The following is a 20,122-nucleotide window of genomic DNA, read 5'->3' as shown; positions in this document are numbered from 1 at the left end:
ACTCTTATTGGACACACTGTATAGACACACACACACACTCCTGTACAGACTCTTATTGGACACACTGTATAGACACACACACACACACACCTGTACAGACTCTTATTGGACACACTGTATAGACACACACACACTCCTGTACAGACTCTTATTGGACACACTGTATAGACACACACACACTCCTGTACAGTCTCTTATTGGACACACTGTATACACACACACACACACTCCTGTACAGACTCTTACTGGACACACTGTATAGACACACACACACACTCCTGTACAGACTCTTACTGGACACACTGTATAGACACACACACACACACTCCTATACAGACTCTTATTGACACAATGTATAGACACACACACACTCCTGTACAGACTCTTATTGGACACACTGTATAGACACACACACACACTCCTGTACAGACTCTTATTGGACACACTGTATAGACACACACACACACACACCTGTACAGACTCTTATTGGACACACTGTATAGACACACACACACTCCTGTACAGACTCTTATTGGACACACTGTATAGACACACACACACTCCTGTACAGTCTCTTATTGGACACACTGTATACACACACACACACACTCCTGTACAGACTCTTACTGGACACACTGTATAGACACACACACACACTCCTGTACAGACTCTTACTGGACACACTGTATAGACACACACACACACTCCTGTACAGACTCTTATTGGACACACTGTATAGACACACACACTCCTGTACAGACCCTTATTGGACACACTGTATAGACACACACACACACTCCTGTACAGACTCTTACAGGACACACTGTATAGACACACAGACACTCCTGTACAGACTCTTACTGGACACACTGTATACACACACACACACACACACTCCTGTACAGACTCTTACTGGACACACTGTATAGACACACACACACTCCTGTACAGACTCTTATTGGACACACTGTATAGACACACACACACACTCCTGTACAGACTCTTACTGGACACACTGTATAGACACACACACTCTCCTATACAGACTCTTATTGGACACACTGTATAGACACACACACACACTCCTGTACAGACTCTTATTGGACACACTGTATAGACACACACACTCCTGTACAGACTCTTATTGGACACACTGTATAGACACACACACATACTCCTTTACAAATTCTTACTGGACACACTGTATAGACACACACACACTCCTGTACAGACTCTTATTGGACACACTGTATAGACACACACACTCCTGTACAGACTCTTATTGGACACACTGTATAGACACACACACATACTCCTTTACAAATTCTTACTGGACACACTGTATAGACACACACACACTCCTGTACAGACTCTTATTGGACACACTGTATAGACACACACACTCCTGTACAGACTCTTATTGGACACACTGTATAGACACACACACTCCTGTACATACTCTTACTGGACACACTATATAGACACACACACACACACACCTGTACAGACTCTTACTGGACACACTGTATAGACACACACACACACTCCTGTACAGACTCTTATTGGACACACTGTATAGACACACACACACACTCCTGTACAGACTCTTATTGGACACACTGTATAGACACACACACACACTCCTGTACAGACTCTTATTGGACACACTGTATAGACACACACACTCCTGTACAGACCCTTATTGGACACACTGTATAGACACACACACACACTCCTGTACAGACTCTTACAGGACACACTGTATAGACACACACACACTCCTGTACAGACTCTTACTGGACACACTGTATAGACACACACACACACACCTGTACAGACTCTTATTGGACACACTGTATAGACACACACACACTCCTGTACAGACTCTTATTAGACACACTGTATAGACACACACACACACACTCCTGTACAGCATTTTACTGGACACACTGTATAGACACACACACACTCCTGTACAGACTCTTATTGGACACACTGTATAGACACACACACACACTCCTGTACAGACTCTTATTGGACACACTGTATAGACACACACACTCCTGTACAGACTCTTATTGGACACACTGTATAGACACACACACATACTCCTGTACAAATTCTTACTGGACACACTGTATAGACACACACACTCCTGTACAGACTCTTATTGGACACACTGTATAGACACACACACACTTGTACAGACTCTTACTGGACACACTGTATAGACACACACACTCCTGTACAGACTCTTACTGGACACACTGTATAGACACACACACTCCTGTACAGACTCTTATTGGACACACTGTATAGACACACACACACTCCTGTACAGACTCTTATTGGACACACTGTATAGACACACACACACACACTCCTGTACAGACTCTTATTGGACACACTGTATAGACACACACACACTCCTGTACAGACACTTACTGGACACACTGTATAGACACACACACTCCTGTACAGACTCTTATTGGACACACTGTATAGACACACACACACACTCCTGTACAGACTCTTATTGGACACACTGTATAGACACACACACACACACACCTGTACAGACTCTTATTGGACACACTGTATAGACACACACACACTCCTGTACAGACTCTTATTGGACACACTGTATAGACACACACACACTCCTGTACAGTCTCTTATTGGACACACTGTATACACACACACACACACTCCTGTACAGACTCTTACTGGACACACTGTATAGACACACACACACACTCCTGTACAGACTCTTACTGGACACACTGTATAGACACACACACACACTCCTATACAGACTCTTATTGACACAATGTATAGACACACACACACTCCTGTACAGACTCTTATTGGACACACTGTATAGACACACACACACACTCCTGTACAGACTCTTATTGGACACACTGTATAGACACACACACACACACACCTGTACAGACTCTTATTGGACACACTGTATAGACACACACACACACACCTGTACAGACTCTTATTGGACACACTGTATAGACACACACACACTCCTGTACAGACTCTTATTGGACACACTGTATAGACACACACACACTCCTGTACAGTCTCTTATTGGACACACTGTATACACACACACACACACTCCTGTACAGACTCTTACTGGACACACTGTATAGACACACACACACACTCCTGTACAGACTCTTACTGGACACACTGTATAGACACACACACACACTCCTGTACAGACTCTTATTGGACACACTGTATAGACACACACACTCCTGTACAGACCCTTATTGGACACACTGTATAGACACACACACACACTCCTGTACAGACTCTTACAGGACACACTGTATAGACACACAGACACTCCTGTACAGACTCTTACTGGACACACTGTATACACACACACACACACACACTCCTGTACAGACTCTTACTGGACACACTGTATAGACACACACACACTCCTGTACAGACTCTTATTGGACACACTGTATAGACACACACACACACTCCTGTACAGACTCTTACTGGACACACTGTATAGACACACACACTCTCCTATACAGACTCTTATTGGACACACTGTATAGACACACACACACACTCCTGTACAGACTCTTATTGGACACACTGTATAGACACACACACTCCTGTACAGACTCTTATTGGACACACTGTATAGACACACACACATACTCCTTTACAAATTCTTACTGGACACACTGTATAGACACACACACACTCCTGTACAGACTCTTATTGGACACACTGTATAGACACACACACTCCTGTACAGACTCTTATTGGACACACTGTATAGACACACACACTCCTGTACATACTCTTACTGGACACACTGTATAGACACACACACACACACACCTGTACAGACTCTTACTGGACACACTGTATAGACACACACACACACTCCTGTACAGACTCTTATTGGACACACTGTATAGACACACACACACACTCCTGTACAGACTCTTATTGGACACACTGTATAGACACACACACTCCTGTACAGACCCTTATTGGACACACTGTATAGACACACACACACACTCCTGTACAGACTCTTACAGGACACACTGTATAGACACACACACACTCCTATACAGACTCTTACTGGACACACTGTATAGACACACACACACACACCTGTACAGACTCTTATTGGACACACTGTATAGACACACACACACTCCTGTACAGACTCTTATTAGACACACTGTATAGACACACACACACACACTCCTGTACAGCATTTTACTGGACACACTGTATAGACACACACACACTCCTGTACAGACTCTTATTGGACACACTGTATAGACACACACACACACTCCTGTACAGACTCTTATTGGACACACTGTATAGACACACACACTCCTGTACAGACTCTTATTGGACACACTGTATAGACACACACACATACTCCTGTACAAATTCTTACTGGACACACTGTATAGACACACACACACTCCTGTACAGACTCTTATTGGACACACTGTATAGACACACACACACTTGTACAGACTCTTACTGGACACACTGTATAGACACACACACTCCTGTACAGACTCTTACTGGACACACTGTATAGACACACACACTCCTGTACAGACTCTTATTGGACACACTGTATAGACACACACACACTCCTGTACAGACTCTTATTGGACACACTGTATAGACACACACACACACACTCCTGTACAGACTCTTATTGGACACACTGTATAGACACACACACACTCTCCTGTACAGACTCTTATTGGACACACTGTATAGACACACACACCTGTACAGACTCTTATTGGACACACTGTAGAGACACACACACACTCCTGTACAGACTCTTATTGGACACACTGTATAGACACACACACCTGTAAAGACTCTTATTGGACACACTTTATAGACACTCACACACTCCTGTACAGACTCTTATTGGACACACTGTATAGACACACACACACACTCCTGTACAGACTCTTATTGGACACACTGTATAGACACACACACACACTCCTGTACAGACTCTTATTGGACACACTGTATAGACACACACACTCCAGTACAGACTCTTATTGGACACACTGTATAGACACACACACTCCTGTACAGAATCTTACTGGACACACTGTATAGACACAAACACTCCTGTACAGACTCTTACTGGACACACTGTATAGACACACACACACTCCTGTACAGACTCTTACTGGACACACTGTATAGACACACACACACTCCTGTACAGACTATTACTGCACAAACTGTATAGACACACACACTCCTGTACAGACTCTTATTGGACACACTGTATAGACACACACACACACTCCTGTACAGACTCTTACTGGACACACTGTATAGACACACACACACTCCTGTACAGACTCTTACTGGACACACTGTATAGACACACACACACACCTGTACAGACTCTTATTGGACACACTGTATAGACACACACACTCCTGTACAGACTCTTACTGGACACACTGTATAGACACACACACACACTCCTGTACAGACTCTTATTGGACACACTGTATAGACACACACACTCCTGTAAAGACTCTTATTGTACACACTGTATAGACACACACACACTCTCCTGTACAGACTCTTATTGGACACACTGTAGAGACACACACACACTCCTGTACAGACTCTTATTGGACACACTGTATAGACACACACACCTGTACAGACTCTTATTGGACACACTGTATAGACACTCACACACTCCTGTACAGACTCTTATTGGACACACTGTATAGACACACACACACACTCCTGTACAGACTCTTACTGGACACACTGTATAGACACACACACACTCCTGTACAGACTCTTACTGGACACACTGTATAGACACACACACACACCTGTACAGACTCTTATTGGACACACTGTATAGACACACACACACTCCTGTACAGACTTTTATTGGACACACTGTATAGACACACACACACACTCCTGTACAGACTCTTATTGGACACACTGTATAGACACACACACACTCCTGTACAGACTCTTATTAGACACACTGTATAGACACACACACACACTCCTGTACAGCATTTTACTGGACACACTGTATAGACACACACACACTCCTGTACAGACTCTTATTGAACACACTGTATAGACACACACACACACTCCTGTACAGACTCTTACTGGACACACTGTATAGACACACACACACTCCTGTTCAAACTCTTATTAGACACACTGTATAGACAAACACACACTCCTGTACAGACTCCTTATTGGACACACTGTATAGACACACACACCTGTACAGACTCTTATTGGACACACTGTATAGACACACACACCTGTACAGACTCTTATTGGACACACTGTATAGACTCACACACACTCCTGTACAGACTCTTATTGGACACACTGTATAGACACACACACACACTCCTGTACAGACTCTTATTGGACAAACTGTATAGACACACAAACTCCTGTACAGACTCTTATTGGACACACTGTATAGACACACACACTCCTGTACAGACCCTTATTGGACACACTGTATAGACACACACACACACTCCTGTACAGACTCTTACAGGACACACTGTATAGACACACACACACTCCTGTACAGACTCTTACTGGACACACTGTATAGACACACACACACACACCTGTACAGACTCTTATTGGACACACTGTATAGACACACACACACTCCTGTACAGACTCTTATTAGACACACTGTATAGACACACACACACACTCCTGTACAGCATTTTACTGGACACACTGTATAGACACACACACACTCCTGTACAGACTCTTATTGGACACACTGTATAGACACACACACACACTCCTGTACAGACTCTTATTGGACACACTGTATAGACACACACACTCCTGTACAGACTCTTATTGGACACACTGTATAGACACACACACATACTCCTGTACAAATTCTTACTGGACACACTGTATAGACACACACACACTCCTGTACAGACTCTTATTGGACACACTGTATAGACACACACACACTTGTACAGACTCTTACTGGACACACTGTATAGACACACACACTCCTGTATAGACTCTTACTGGACACACTGTATAGACACACACACTCCTGTACAGACTCTTATTGGACACACTGTATAGACACACACACACACACACCTGTACAGACTCTTATTGGACACACTGTATAGACACACACACACTCTCCTGTACAGACTCTTATTGGACACACTGTATAGACACACACACCTGTACAGACTCTTATTGGACACACTGTAGAGACACACACACACTCCTGTACAGACTCTTATTGGACACACTGTATAGACACACACACCTGTACAGACTCTTATTGGACACACTTTATAGACACTCACACACTCCTGTACAGACTCTTATTGGACACACTGTATAGACACACACACACACTCCTGTACAGACTCTTATTGGACACACTGTATAGACACACACACACACTCCTGTACAGACTCTTATTGGACACACTGTATAGACACACACACTCCAGTACAGACTCTTATTGGACACACTGTATAGACACACACACTCCTGTACAGAATCTTACTGGACACACTGTATAGACACACACACTCCTGTACAGACTCTTACTGGACACACTGTATAGACACACACACACTCCTGTACAGACTCTTACTGGACACACTGTATAGACACACACACACTCCTGTACAGACTCTTACTGGACACACTGTATAGACACACACACTCCTGTACAGACTCTTATTGGACACACTGTATAGACAAACACACACACTCCTGTACAGACTCTTACTGGACACACTGTATAGACACACACACACTCCTGTACAGACTCTTACTGGACACACTGTATAGACACACACACACACCTGTACAGACTCTTATTGGACACACTGTATAGACACACACACTCCTGTACAGACTCTTACTGGACACACTGTATAGACACACACACACACTCCTGTACAGACTCTTATTGGACACACTGTATAGACACACACACTCCTGTAAAGACTCTTATTGTACACACTGTATAGACACACACACACTCTCCTGTACAGACTCTTATTGGACACACTGTATAGACACACACACCTGTACAGACTCTTATTGGACACACTGTAGAGACACACACACACTCCTGTACAGACTCTTATTGGACACACTGGATAGACACACACACCTGTACAGACTCTTATTGGACACACTGTATAGACACTCACACACTCCTGTACAGACTCTTATTGGACACACTGTATAGACACACACACACTCCTGTACAGACTCTTATTGGACACACTGTATAGACACACACAAACACTCCTGTACAGACTCTTATTGGACACACTGTATAGACACACACACTCCAGTACAGACTCTTATTGGACACACTGTATAGACACACACACTCCTGTACAGACTCTTACTGGACACACTGTATAGACACACACACTCCTGTACAGACTCTTACTGGACACACTGTATAGACACACACACACTCCTGTACAGACTCTTACTGGACACACAGTATAGACACACACACACTCCTGTACAGACTCTTACTGGACACACTATATAGACACACACACTCCTGTACAGACTCTTACTGGACACACTGTATAGACACACACACTCCTGTACAGACTCTTATTGGACACACTGTATAGACACACACACACACTCCTGTACAGACTCTTACTGGACACACTGTATAGACACACACACACTCCTGTACAGACTCTTACTGGACACACTGTATAGACACACACACACACCTGTACAGACTCTTATTGGACACACTGTATAGACACACACACACTCCTGTACAGACTTTTATTGGACACACTGTATAGACACACACACACACTCCTGTACAGACTCTTATTGGACACACTGTATAGACACACACACACTCCTGTACAGACTCTTATTAGACACACTGTATAGACACACACACACACTCCTGTACAGACTCTTATTGGACACACTGTATAGACACACACACACACTCCTGTACAGACTCTTATTGGACACACTGTATAGACACTCACACACTCCTGTACAGACTCTTATTGGACACACTGTATAGACACACACACACACTCCTGTACAGACTCTTATTGGACACACTGTATAGACACACACACACTCTCCTGTACAGACTCTTATTGGACACACTGTATAGACACACAAACACACTCCTGTACAGACTCTTATTGGACACACTGTATAGACACACAAACACACTCCTGTACAGACTCTTATTGGACACACTGTATAGACACACACACACTCCTGTACAGACTCTTATTGGACACACTGTATAGACACACACACACTCCTGTACAGACTTTTATTGGACACACTGTATAGACACACACACACACTCCTGTACAGACTCTTATTGGACACACTGTATAGACACACACACACTCCTGTACAGACTCTTATTAGACACACTGTATAGACACACACACACTCCTGTACAGCATTTTACTGGACACACTGTATAGACACACACACACTCCTGTACAGACTCTTATTGGACACACTGTATAGACACACACACACTCCTGTACAGACTCTTACTGGACACACTGTATAGACACACACACACTCCTGTACAGACTCTTACTGGACACACTGTATAGACACACACACCTGTACAGACTCTTACTGGACACACTGTATAGACACACACACTCCTGTACAGACTCTTACTGGACACACTGTATAGACACACACACACACTCCTGTACAGACTCTTACTGGACACACTGTATAGACACACACACACACACTCCTGTACAGACTCTTATTGGACACACTGTATAGACACACACACACACACTCCTGTACAGACTCTTATTGGACACACTGTATAGACACACACACACACTCCTGTACAGACTCTTATTGGACACACTGTATAGACACACACACACACTCCTGTACAGACTCTTATTGGACACACTGTATATACACACACACACACTCCTGTACAGACTCTTATTGGACACACTGTATAGACACACACACACACTCCTGTACAGACTCTTATTGACACACTGTATAGACACACACACACACTCCTGTACAGACTCTTATTGGACACACTGTATAGACACACACACACACTCCTGTACAGACTCTTATTGGACACACTGTATAGACACACACACACACTCCTGTACAGACTCTTATTGGACACACTGTATAGACACACACACACACTCCTGTACAGACTCTTATTGGACACACTGTATAGACACACACACACACTCCTGTACAGACTCTTATTGGACACACTGTATAGACACACACACACACACTCCTGTACAGACTCTTACTGGACACACTGTATAGACACACACACACACTCCTGTACAGACTCTTACTGGACACACTGTATAGACACACACACACACTCCTGTACAGACTCTTATTGGACACACTGTATAGACACACACACACACTCCTGTACAGACTCTTATTGGACACACTGTATAGACACACACACACACTCCTGTACAGACTCTTATTGGACACACTGTATAGACACACACACACACACTCCTGTACAGACTCTTATTGGACACACTGTATAGACACACACACACACTCCTGTACAGACTCTTATTGGACACACTGTATAGACACACACACACACTCCTGTACAGACTCTTATTGGACACACTGTATAGACACACACACACACTCCTGTACAGACTCTTACTGGACACACTGTAAAGACACACACACACACTCCTGTACAGACTCTTACTGGACACACTGTATAGACACACACACACACTCCTGTACAGACTCTTACTGGACACACTGTATAGACACACACACACACTCCTGTACAGACTCTTATTGGACACACTGTATAGACACACACACACACTCCTGTACAGACTCTTACTGGACACACTGTATAGACACACACACACACTCCTGTACAGACTCTTACTGGACACACTGTATAGACACACACACACACTCCTGTACAGACTCTTATTGGACACACTGTATAGACACACACACACTCCTGTACAGACTCTTACTGGACACACTGTATAGACACACACACACTCCTGTACAGACTCTTATTGGACACTCTGTATAGACACACACACACACTCCTGTACAGACTCTTATTGGACACACTGTATAGACACACACACACTCCTGTACAGACTCTTACTGGACACACTGTATAGACACACACACACACTCCTGTACAGACTCTTATTATATCTTACCTGTCTAGTGCTCATCTGTTCCTCCTGCTGTGTTTTTAGACTCTTCATGGCTTTAGTTTTCTCCAGCAGAGTGGTCAGGTTTGTCCGTAGAGGGGCCTGTCAGAGAGCCACAGGGGTGATGGGTCAGTGCGGACAGGCTGGTCAGCAAACCAGTCTCTGTGACCAGCTGTTCGCAAGCTCGGGCTGTCAGCAGGAAGAGGGGAGAGCTGGTCAGGCAGAACATGCAGACTCCACACAGAAAACGGCAAAATATCCATCCGCCCAGTTCCTACCTGCTTCTTCCAGTTCAGGGAAGAAGGGGAGCAACAGGCACAGGGCAGGGTACACCCTGGACAGGACACCAGTCCATCACAGGACACACTCACACACCCTGGACAGGACACCAGTCCATCACAGGACACACTCACACACCCTGGACAGGACACCAGTCCATCACAGGACACACTCACACACCCTGGACAGGACACCAGTCCATCACAGGACACACACACACACTCACACACCCTGGACAGGACACCAGTCCATCACAGGACACACACACACACACACCCTGGACAGGACACCAGTCCATCACAGGACACACACACACACCCTGGACAGGACACCAGTCCATCACAAGACACACACACACTCACACACCCTGGACAGGACACCAGTCCATCACAGGACACACACACACACTCACACACCCTGGAGAGGACACCAGTCCATCACAGGACACACACACACACTCACACACCCTGGAGAGGACACCAGTCCATAACAGGACACACACCCACACTCACACACCCTGGAGAGGACACCAGTCCATCAAAGAACACACACTCACACGCCCTGGACAGGACACCAGTCCATCACAGGACACACACACACACACACGCACGCACGCACGCACGCACGCACACACACACACGCACGCGCACGCACGCACGCACGCACGCGCACGCACGCACACACACACACACCCTGGAGAGGACACCAGTCCATAACAGGACACACACCCACACTCACACACCCTGGAGAGGACACCAGTCCATCAAAGAACACACACTCACACGCCCTGGACAGGACACCAGTCCATCACAGGACACACACACACACACACACACACACACACACACACACACACGGCTCGGGGGTTACTGTCTGGACCAGAACCAGGGGTCGCGGTGTCTGCGACAACCTTGTGCTCCTGCGCCGCCTCGTTCACGGGTCGGAACCGGTGACCCTGGTGCTGCTCGCTGTCCCTGCAGACCACACACGCCAGCCGGCCGTCCGTCTCGCAGAACAGCCTGAGTTTCTCGTCGTGCTCGACGCACTGCAGGTCTGTCTGCTCGGACACCTTCTCTTCCTCCTGCCTCGCCCTGTCGGCCATGTTCCTCAGCGCCCGGTTGGTCCTGTAGTCCCGGCGGAGGATCGGGGCTCTGCACTCCGGGCACAGGTGCACCGGGACGTCTGTGGCCAGGTAACTCTCCAGGCAGCCCCGGCAGAAGGTGTGATCGCAGGGCAGCGTGACCGGGTCCGAGAACAGCCCCCGACACACGGGGCACTGCAGCTCCTCCACCAGAGCGGACGCCATGGCTAAGGAAGAGAAACCTTTTTCAGACTTTTACTTTCGGTTTCCAAAACAAGGAAGGGAGAAGGTGACGTTGTGCGGGGGAAGGGGGTGTACCACACCAACTGCTCAGACATCTTACGTCTCAAGACAGTGTGGGGAGAAAAGATCCAGTCGTGTTTAAAACACCCCCCACACACCTTCTTCAGGTGATCAGGGCTGTGGGCTCCGTTTTCTCCCGTTCCCTGCACAGCCTCGCATATCTGGTCCGATCTCCCCCCGGGCTCCGGCCCCCGCCACCCTGCCGGATTTTACACCCCTGACGCGCACAGTCTGGGCAACCGGCCCTGGTGCTCCAGTTCGCCCATGAGCAGGGAAGAGCCGGCGGCGCTGACGATGGTCTTCCCTTTTTGGAACCGAAACATTGCGCCGGATGCCACGAACACGAAACACGATTTGGGCAGATGTGGACACGCTCCGAAACGGGGTTCGGCTTGAGAACGGAGAGCGGACACCGGTGTCCTGTGCCTGCGGGCCCTCAGGTGCCCCACTCGGGCGACACACCCGCATGACCCGACACGTGCGTTTTCTCGGTAGGTGTGACACAGAGGTTGCAAATGTGTTCTAACCTTCCTGAGAGGCTCGTCTTTCCTTCTGCCCTGAACTCCCAGCGGTAGTGTTTGACCCGATAGTACCGAATTGAAGCAGCAGGAGGGCTTGACAGTGGCTTCACTGCCGGGGGCTCCTTCTGTGTGGAGTTTGCATGGTCTGCAACGCACACGCAGGAGAACTAACACCTGACAGCTGCCTTTAGTCATGAGGCTCTGCAGGCCTCCCCACCACCAGGGGGAGCTCAGACTGCAAACAGCTGCCTTTAGTCAGGAGGCTCTGCAGGCCTCCCCACCACCAGGGGGAGCTCAGACTGCGAACAGCTGCCTTTAGTCAGGAGGCTCTGCAGGCCTCCCCACCACCAGGGGGAGCTCAGACTGCAAACAGCTGCCTTTAGTCATGAGGCTCTGCAGGCCTCCCCACCACCAGGGGGAGCTCAGACAGCAGACAGCTGCCTTTAGTCATGAGGCTCTGCAGGCCTCCCCACCACCAGGGGGAGCTCAGACTGCGAACAGCTGCCTTTATTCATGAGGCTCTGCAGGCCTCCCCACCACCAGGGGGAGCTCAGACTGCGAACAGCTGCCTTTAGTCATGAGGCTCTGCAGTCCTCCCCACCACCAGGGGGAGATCTGAGCTGCAGAAGAGTCATGAGAGAAATCTGGAGAAAGTGCAGCAGGAATTTGAGGAGAAGCTGAAGAAAGCCAGAGAAGAGGCTGAAAACTCACAATACAACTTTAGCTTCTTGAACTTCTTGTTAGAAAAATGGAGATTATTCCGTAAGAAATTACAGAATCTTTTCAGGGTCTAAAAGAATGGGGGACAAAGACAATAAAAGCTTTAATGAAAGGTCCTGAAGTAGAAGCATGACACGCTCCACACTGTCAGTTCCTCAGCCAGGCGTGTTAACAGAAAAGTATTCAGCGCAGTGCCCCTTCATATTTGTCATCTCGATTCATCATTTAGAACGTTGCTTATTGAACTTTGTTTTATTCTTGAATATAATAAAAAATATGTCCAGAAAATCTCTGTGTAATGTGTGTCAAGTGTAAAATAAAGTCATGATCACCCAGATGGAAGTGGCACATTCCTGATTATATCGAGATTGTATTTTTTCTTAACCTGCATAGCAAAGTTTTATTTTCCTGGACTTAACAGCAAATGAAATGTCCAGTATAATAATTGCTGATAGATCTAGATGCTTACAGTATGTTTATTTAACTTGAACTCACTCTCTAAAAGTGGGGTCTCTTAGAAGGATGCTAGAAGACCTGCTCTTTCTCACTACTATTGTCCAGAGACGTAGACAAGACTTTCTCTTGACCTGCAGATGGACAAGATGGAGCAGTGGCCACCAGTCCAGGTCGTTATCCTGCCAAACCAGTCACAGGCGTGTGCTCAGCGCAGGCCTTCTTGGACTAAATGGACAGGTTTTTTAAGAGATCTTAGACTGAGATAGTGTGTCCTGAGGGGACAATATCTCTCTCAAACCATGTGAGACACCTCTCGGAGATCCTAAAACACAGCTGCCCTGAACACATCTGTCTGTTGTTGTTGTATTGTCGAGTTGAGCCCTGTCGAGTTGAACCATTTTTCTAAAGCTTGAATTGAAATCGAAATTGAAAGTAAAAAAGATCTCAAAGGAGCTCATTACTAGATTAAGTCTGGAAATCGTTTTGTAACAGAAAAGTTTTGTTTACCTCCTTTTTGGGCACCACTCTCCTCTTGAGAAAGATCAGGTGGAGTGCCTGCAAGAGAACTGAATGTTGTTTATTGTGTGCGAAGGTCTGGTGACGTGCAGTTTATGGGATTCTGCTAAGCTGAAAGTATAAAGTATATACTGTACGTACCGGAAAGAGGTAGTTGCGGAGAACCCACGATCTCTTGCCGATATCCTGACGCTGAATAACTCTCTTGAACTCCTCAGCAGGGCTGTTTTGCAAACAGAATCTCATCATTAGGACACGCCTACCTTCTGTTGCTCTTTAGTGTGTGTGTGCGTGTGTGTGTGTGTGTGTGTGACTTTCAGGCAGAGAGCAGGAAGTTAAAAACGATTTCCAGGAAATAACACAACCTTTCCAGTGCTCAGCAAGAAATCTCATCTTTCACCCAGTATACCCAGGTAAGTTACCCCAGTATACCCAGGTAAATGACCTCAGTGTACCCAGGTAAGTTACCCCAGTATACCCAAGTGAGTTACCCCAGTATACCCAGGTACATTACCTCAGTATACCCAGGTAAGTTACCCCAGTATACCCAAGTAAGTTACCCCAGGATACCCAGGTAAATGACCTCAGTATACCCAGGTAAGTTACCCCAGTATACCCAAGTAAGTTACCCCAGGATACCCAGGTAAATGACCTCAGTATACCCAGGTAAGTTACCCCAGTATACCCAGGTAAGTTACCCCAGGATACCCAGGTAAATGACCTCAGTATACCCAGGTAAGTTACCCCAGTATACCCAAGTGAGTTACCCCAGTATACCCAGGTACATTACCCAGTATACCCAGGCAAGTTACCTCAGTATACCCAGGTGAGTTACCCCAGTATACCCAGATAAGTTACCCCAGTATACCCATGTAAGTTACATCTGTATACCCAGGTGAGTTACCCAGTATACCCCTGACTGGAGCCAGTATCTGAGCTGGCTGTTCTGTGTGTCTGGGGACCTCGGGTATCCTGGGTCAAACAGTCCTCGACTACAGAGGCGTCTTTCCTGCTTGGGGTGCAGTTTTAGAATCAGGAGATAGGAGATCGGCTCCTGTTGATTTTGTGCCATCCGGGTGCAGAGAGAGAGATCTGACTGCAGGGTGTGTCACATTTATCAGAAGGCAGCTCATCTCTTCTCTGGCCTCTGCAGGCACTATTGAACAGTTTCAAACGTAGAAGAAGTCAGGGGGTTTTCTGGGTGACCAGAACGTTAGGCCCCTGAAACGCCTTGTTTGTCAACACTGTACACAGAGTAACTTGTGTGTGGTATCTTTTCTTGTGTGCAGTCTAGTTTGTCTCTTGTCAATGTAATGAGGAAGAATTTTGGCATTGACTTTTTTATGCACAGAAGTCTCAAGACATGCCTTCTTATTAGCAACAATATGAAATTGCAAGCAGTTTATCTGACCTTCTGATGCTAACGATATAACCGCAGAAAGTCGAGCCACATTTCATACCTTCTGTTTGTAGACTTCCTGTTCACCAAACTAAAGGTGAATTTTCATTTCTGAGAAATCAAGTGGTCAGGTACAAGGAAGTATCTGTAGAGAGAAACAGCTCCTAATATGGGCCCCTGCAGTGTGTGTGTGTGTGTGTGTGTGTGTGTGTGTGACTTGTCTCAGGCAGAGAGCAGGAAGTTGAAAACACTTTCCAGGAAATACAACAGCCTTTCCAGTGTTCGGCAAGAAATCTCATCTTTCACCCAGTATACCCAGGTAAGTTACCCCAGTATACCCAGGTAAATGACCTCAGTATACCCAGGTACGTTACCCCATTATACCCAGGTAAGTTACCCCAGTATACCCAGGTAAATGACCTCAGTATACCCAGGTAAGTTACCCCAGTATACCCAGGTAAGTTACCCCAGGATACCCAGGTAAATGACCTCAGTATACCCAGGTAAGTTACCCCAGTATACCCAGGTAAGTTACCCCAGGATACCCAGGTGAGTTAACCAGTATACCCAGGTAAGTTACCCAGTATACCCAGGTAAATTACCCCAGGACACCCAGTATACCCAGGTGAGTTACCCAGTATACCAGTATACCCAGGTCAGTTACCCAGTATACCCAGGTGAGTTACCCAGTATATCCAGGTAAGTTACCCCAGTATACCCAGATAAGTTACCCAGTATACCCAGGTGAGTTACCTCAGTATACCCAGATAAGTTACCCAGTATACCCTGTATACCCAGGTAAGTTACCCAGTATACCCAGTATGCCCAGGTGAGTTACCCAGTATACCCAGATAAGTTACCCAGTATACCCAGTATACCCAGGTGAGTTACCCAGTATACCCAGGTAAGCTGTGGGTTCATGAGTGTCAGTGAACAGTACACAAACAGACCATATAAGATCACAAGAAGAGAACAAGGAGGAGGAGAGGAGGAGGAGAACAGAGAGGAGAGAGGAGTGGGGACCTGAAGCAGGAGCCCCTGTTTCCTGATCATCCAGCCCACCCCTGACTGGAGCCAGTATCTGAGCTGGCTGTTCTGTGTGTCTGGGGACCTCGGGTATCCTGGGTCAAACAGACCTCGACTACAGAGACGTCTTTCCTGCTTGGGGTGCAGTTTTAGAATCAGGAGATAGGAGATCGGCTCCTGTTGATTTTGTGCCATCCGGGTGCAGAGAGAGAGATCTGACTGCAGGGTGTATCACATTTATCAGAAGTCAGCTCATCTCTTCTCTGGCCTCTGCAGGCACTATTGAACAGTTTCAAACGTAGAAGAAGTCTGGGGGTTTCTGGGTGACCAGAACGTTAGGCCCCTGAAACGCCTTGTTTGTCAACACTGTACACAGAGTAACTTGTGTGTGGTATCTTTTCTTGTGTGCAGTCTAGTTTGTCTCTTGTCAATGTAATAAGGATGAATTTTGGCATTGACTTTTTTATGCACAGAAGTCTCAAGACATGCCTTCTTATTAGCAACAATTTGAAATTGCAAGCAGTTTATCTGACCTTCTGATGCTAACGATATAACCGCAGAAAGTCGAGCCACATTTCATACTTTCTGTTTGTAGACTTCCTGTTCACCAAACTAAAGGTGAATTTTCATTTCTGAGAAATCAAGTGGTCAGGTACAAGGAAGTATCTGTAGAGAGAAACAGCTCCTAATATGGACATTCAGAACGAGCTCTGCTACCACAAGCCTGCTGTATGAAACCCATGACCTTTGACCTGATCAGAGGCTGCTGTCACGTCTGTATCCTGTATCCTCTCCACACGCGTGAAGCCAGGACTCTGCTGACCCACACCGAACCCCAGTGAAGAGTGAAGAGTTGTGTCTGATTGTAGAGAAATCACTTCCAGTCGGGGGTTATGAATAGTTGTTTGACTTATTGACTTAACCGCTCGGTCGGTTCCTGATTTTCACCAGTTTCCGAACCCCTCAGTTGTGACAATATCAAGAGGACCAGCTCCGTTTCTCCTCTCAGTACTTCATGGAAGACGTTACAAATATATTTGTACACTGGATTTTCTTTTGGTTTTGTTGATCTCTTTCTTTAATGTTTACAAATGTCAAGAAACTCTTCATGTGTTCATCGTTTCAGAGTGGATAACTTTATGGTTCACTGCAGTGGATCTGCACTGTTGTTCTAAACAATTAATGAAAGGTTTCAAAGCCCGGTCTGATTTTCTTAGAATCCTTTGACCTCAATTGCAAAGAATTGTATTGACTTTCAAATTCAGGTCACATTGATCACAATTATGTTCACCACATTATCTACTTTTTATCCATTCTTTAAATTTCTCCCAGGTCTTTAAGTGCAAGCAGTGACTTTCCAGACTCCTCCTGCAGTTTCTCCTCATACTCCTGACACAGTGTCTCCACATCACTCAGATATTTCTTCCTGTCTTCTATCTCTCGGCTCAGCTGTTGTTTTCAGGCACATCCAAAACCCCACAACCCAATACCGAGACTGAGGTTCTAGAGGAAGGACCAGTGAGGCAGAGAGGTAACAGGCCCACAGCACACTAATGCAGCAACAACACCTCAAAGAGAAACAGGGCTCGAAGTCTGATCTGTTGGTATGGGACAGAAACCTGTCAGAGCCCATAGTGTAAAACCCTGTTGTTGGCAGGGTGTGTGTGTGTGTGTGTGTGTGTGTGTGTGTGACTTGTCTCAGGCAGAGAGCAGGAAGTTGAAAACACTTTCCAGGAAATACCACAGCCTTTCCAGTGTTCAGCAAGAAATCTCATCTTTCACCCAGTATACCCAGGTAAGTTACCCCAGGATACCCAGGTAAATGACCTCAGTATACCCAGGTAAGTTACCCCAGTATACCCAGGTAAGTTACCCCGGGATACCCAGGTAAATGACCTCAGTATACCCAGGTAAGTTACCCCAGTATACCCAGGTAAGTTACCCCAGGATATCCAGGTAAATGACCTCAGTATACCCAGGTAAGTTACCCCAGTATACCCAGGTAAGTTACCCCAGGATACCCAGGTGAGTTACCCAGTATACCCAGGTAAGTTACCCAGTATACCCAGGTAAATTACCCCAGTATACCCAGGTAAATGACCTCAGTATACCCAGGTAAATTACCCCAGGACACCCAGTATACCCAGGTGAGTTACCCAGTATACCAGTATACCCAGGTGAGTTACCCAGTATACCCAGATAAGTTACCCAGTATACCCAGGTGAGTTACCCAGTATACCCAGATAAGTTACCCAGTATACCCAGGTGAGTTACCTCAGTATACCCAGATAAGTTACCCAGTATACCCTGTATACCCAGGTAAGTTACCCAGTATACCCAGTATGCCCAGGTGAGTTACCCAGTATACCCAGATAAGTTACCCAGTATACCCAGTATACCCAGGTGAGTTACCCAGTATACCCAGGTAAGCTGTGGGTTCATGAGTGTCAGTGAACAGTACACAAACAGACCATATAAGATCACAAGAAGAGAACAT

General features: G+C 46.1%; 1 protein-coding gene and 1 long non-coding RNA gene across 2 annotated transcripts in view; both read right to left on the bottom strand.

The window, feature by feature from the left end:
* Positions 1-12,973, bottom strand: part of LOC148662378 (uncharacterized) — a 150,736-nt gene extending 137,763 nt beyond the window's left edge. Inside the window, exons 1-2 of the mRNA XM_088633000.1 lie at positions 12,514-12,973; positions 11,331-11,426 (exon numbers count right to left, since the gene is read on the bottom strand). Of these exons, the coding sequence (XP_088489126.1) occupies positions 11,331-11,426; positions 12,514-12,909 (492 nt within the window). The 5' untranslated portion in view covers positions 12,910-12,973. The remainder of the gene's footprint in view (positions 1-11,330; positions 11,427-12,513) is intronic.
* Positions 12,974-14,224: 1,251 nt separating this feature from the next.
* LOC148662377 (uncharacterized) lies at positions 14,225-15,405 on the bottom strand. The gene is made up of 3 exons (XR_015936780.1): positions 15,342-15,405; positions 15,192-15,239; positions 14,225-14,298 (listed from the first exon to the last, which is right to left on the bottom strand). It is a non-coding gene; the product is annotated as an uncharacterized LOC148662377 (long non-coding RNA).
* Positions 15,406-20,122: the final 4,717 nt, after the last annotated feature.

Source organism: Lepisosteus platostomus, chromosome 5 (genome assembly GCF_059453375.1).
Source record: "Lepisosteus platostomus isolate fLepPlt1 chromosome 5, fLepPlt1.hap1, whole genome shotgun sequence".
Taxonomy (NCBI): domain Eukaryota; kingdom Metazoa; phylum Chordata; class Actinopteri; order Semionotiformes; family Lepisosteidae; genus Lepisosteus; species Lepisosteus platostomus.
This window is presented reverse-complemented; position numbering and strand designations above follow the sequence as displayed.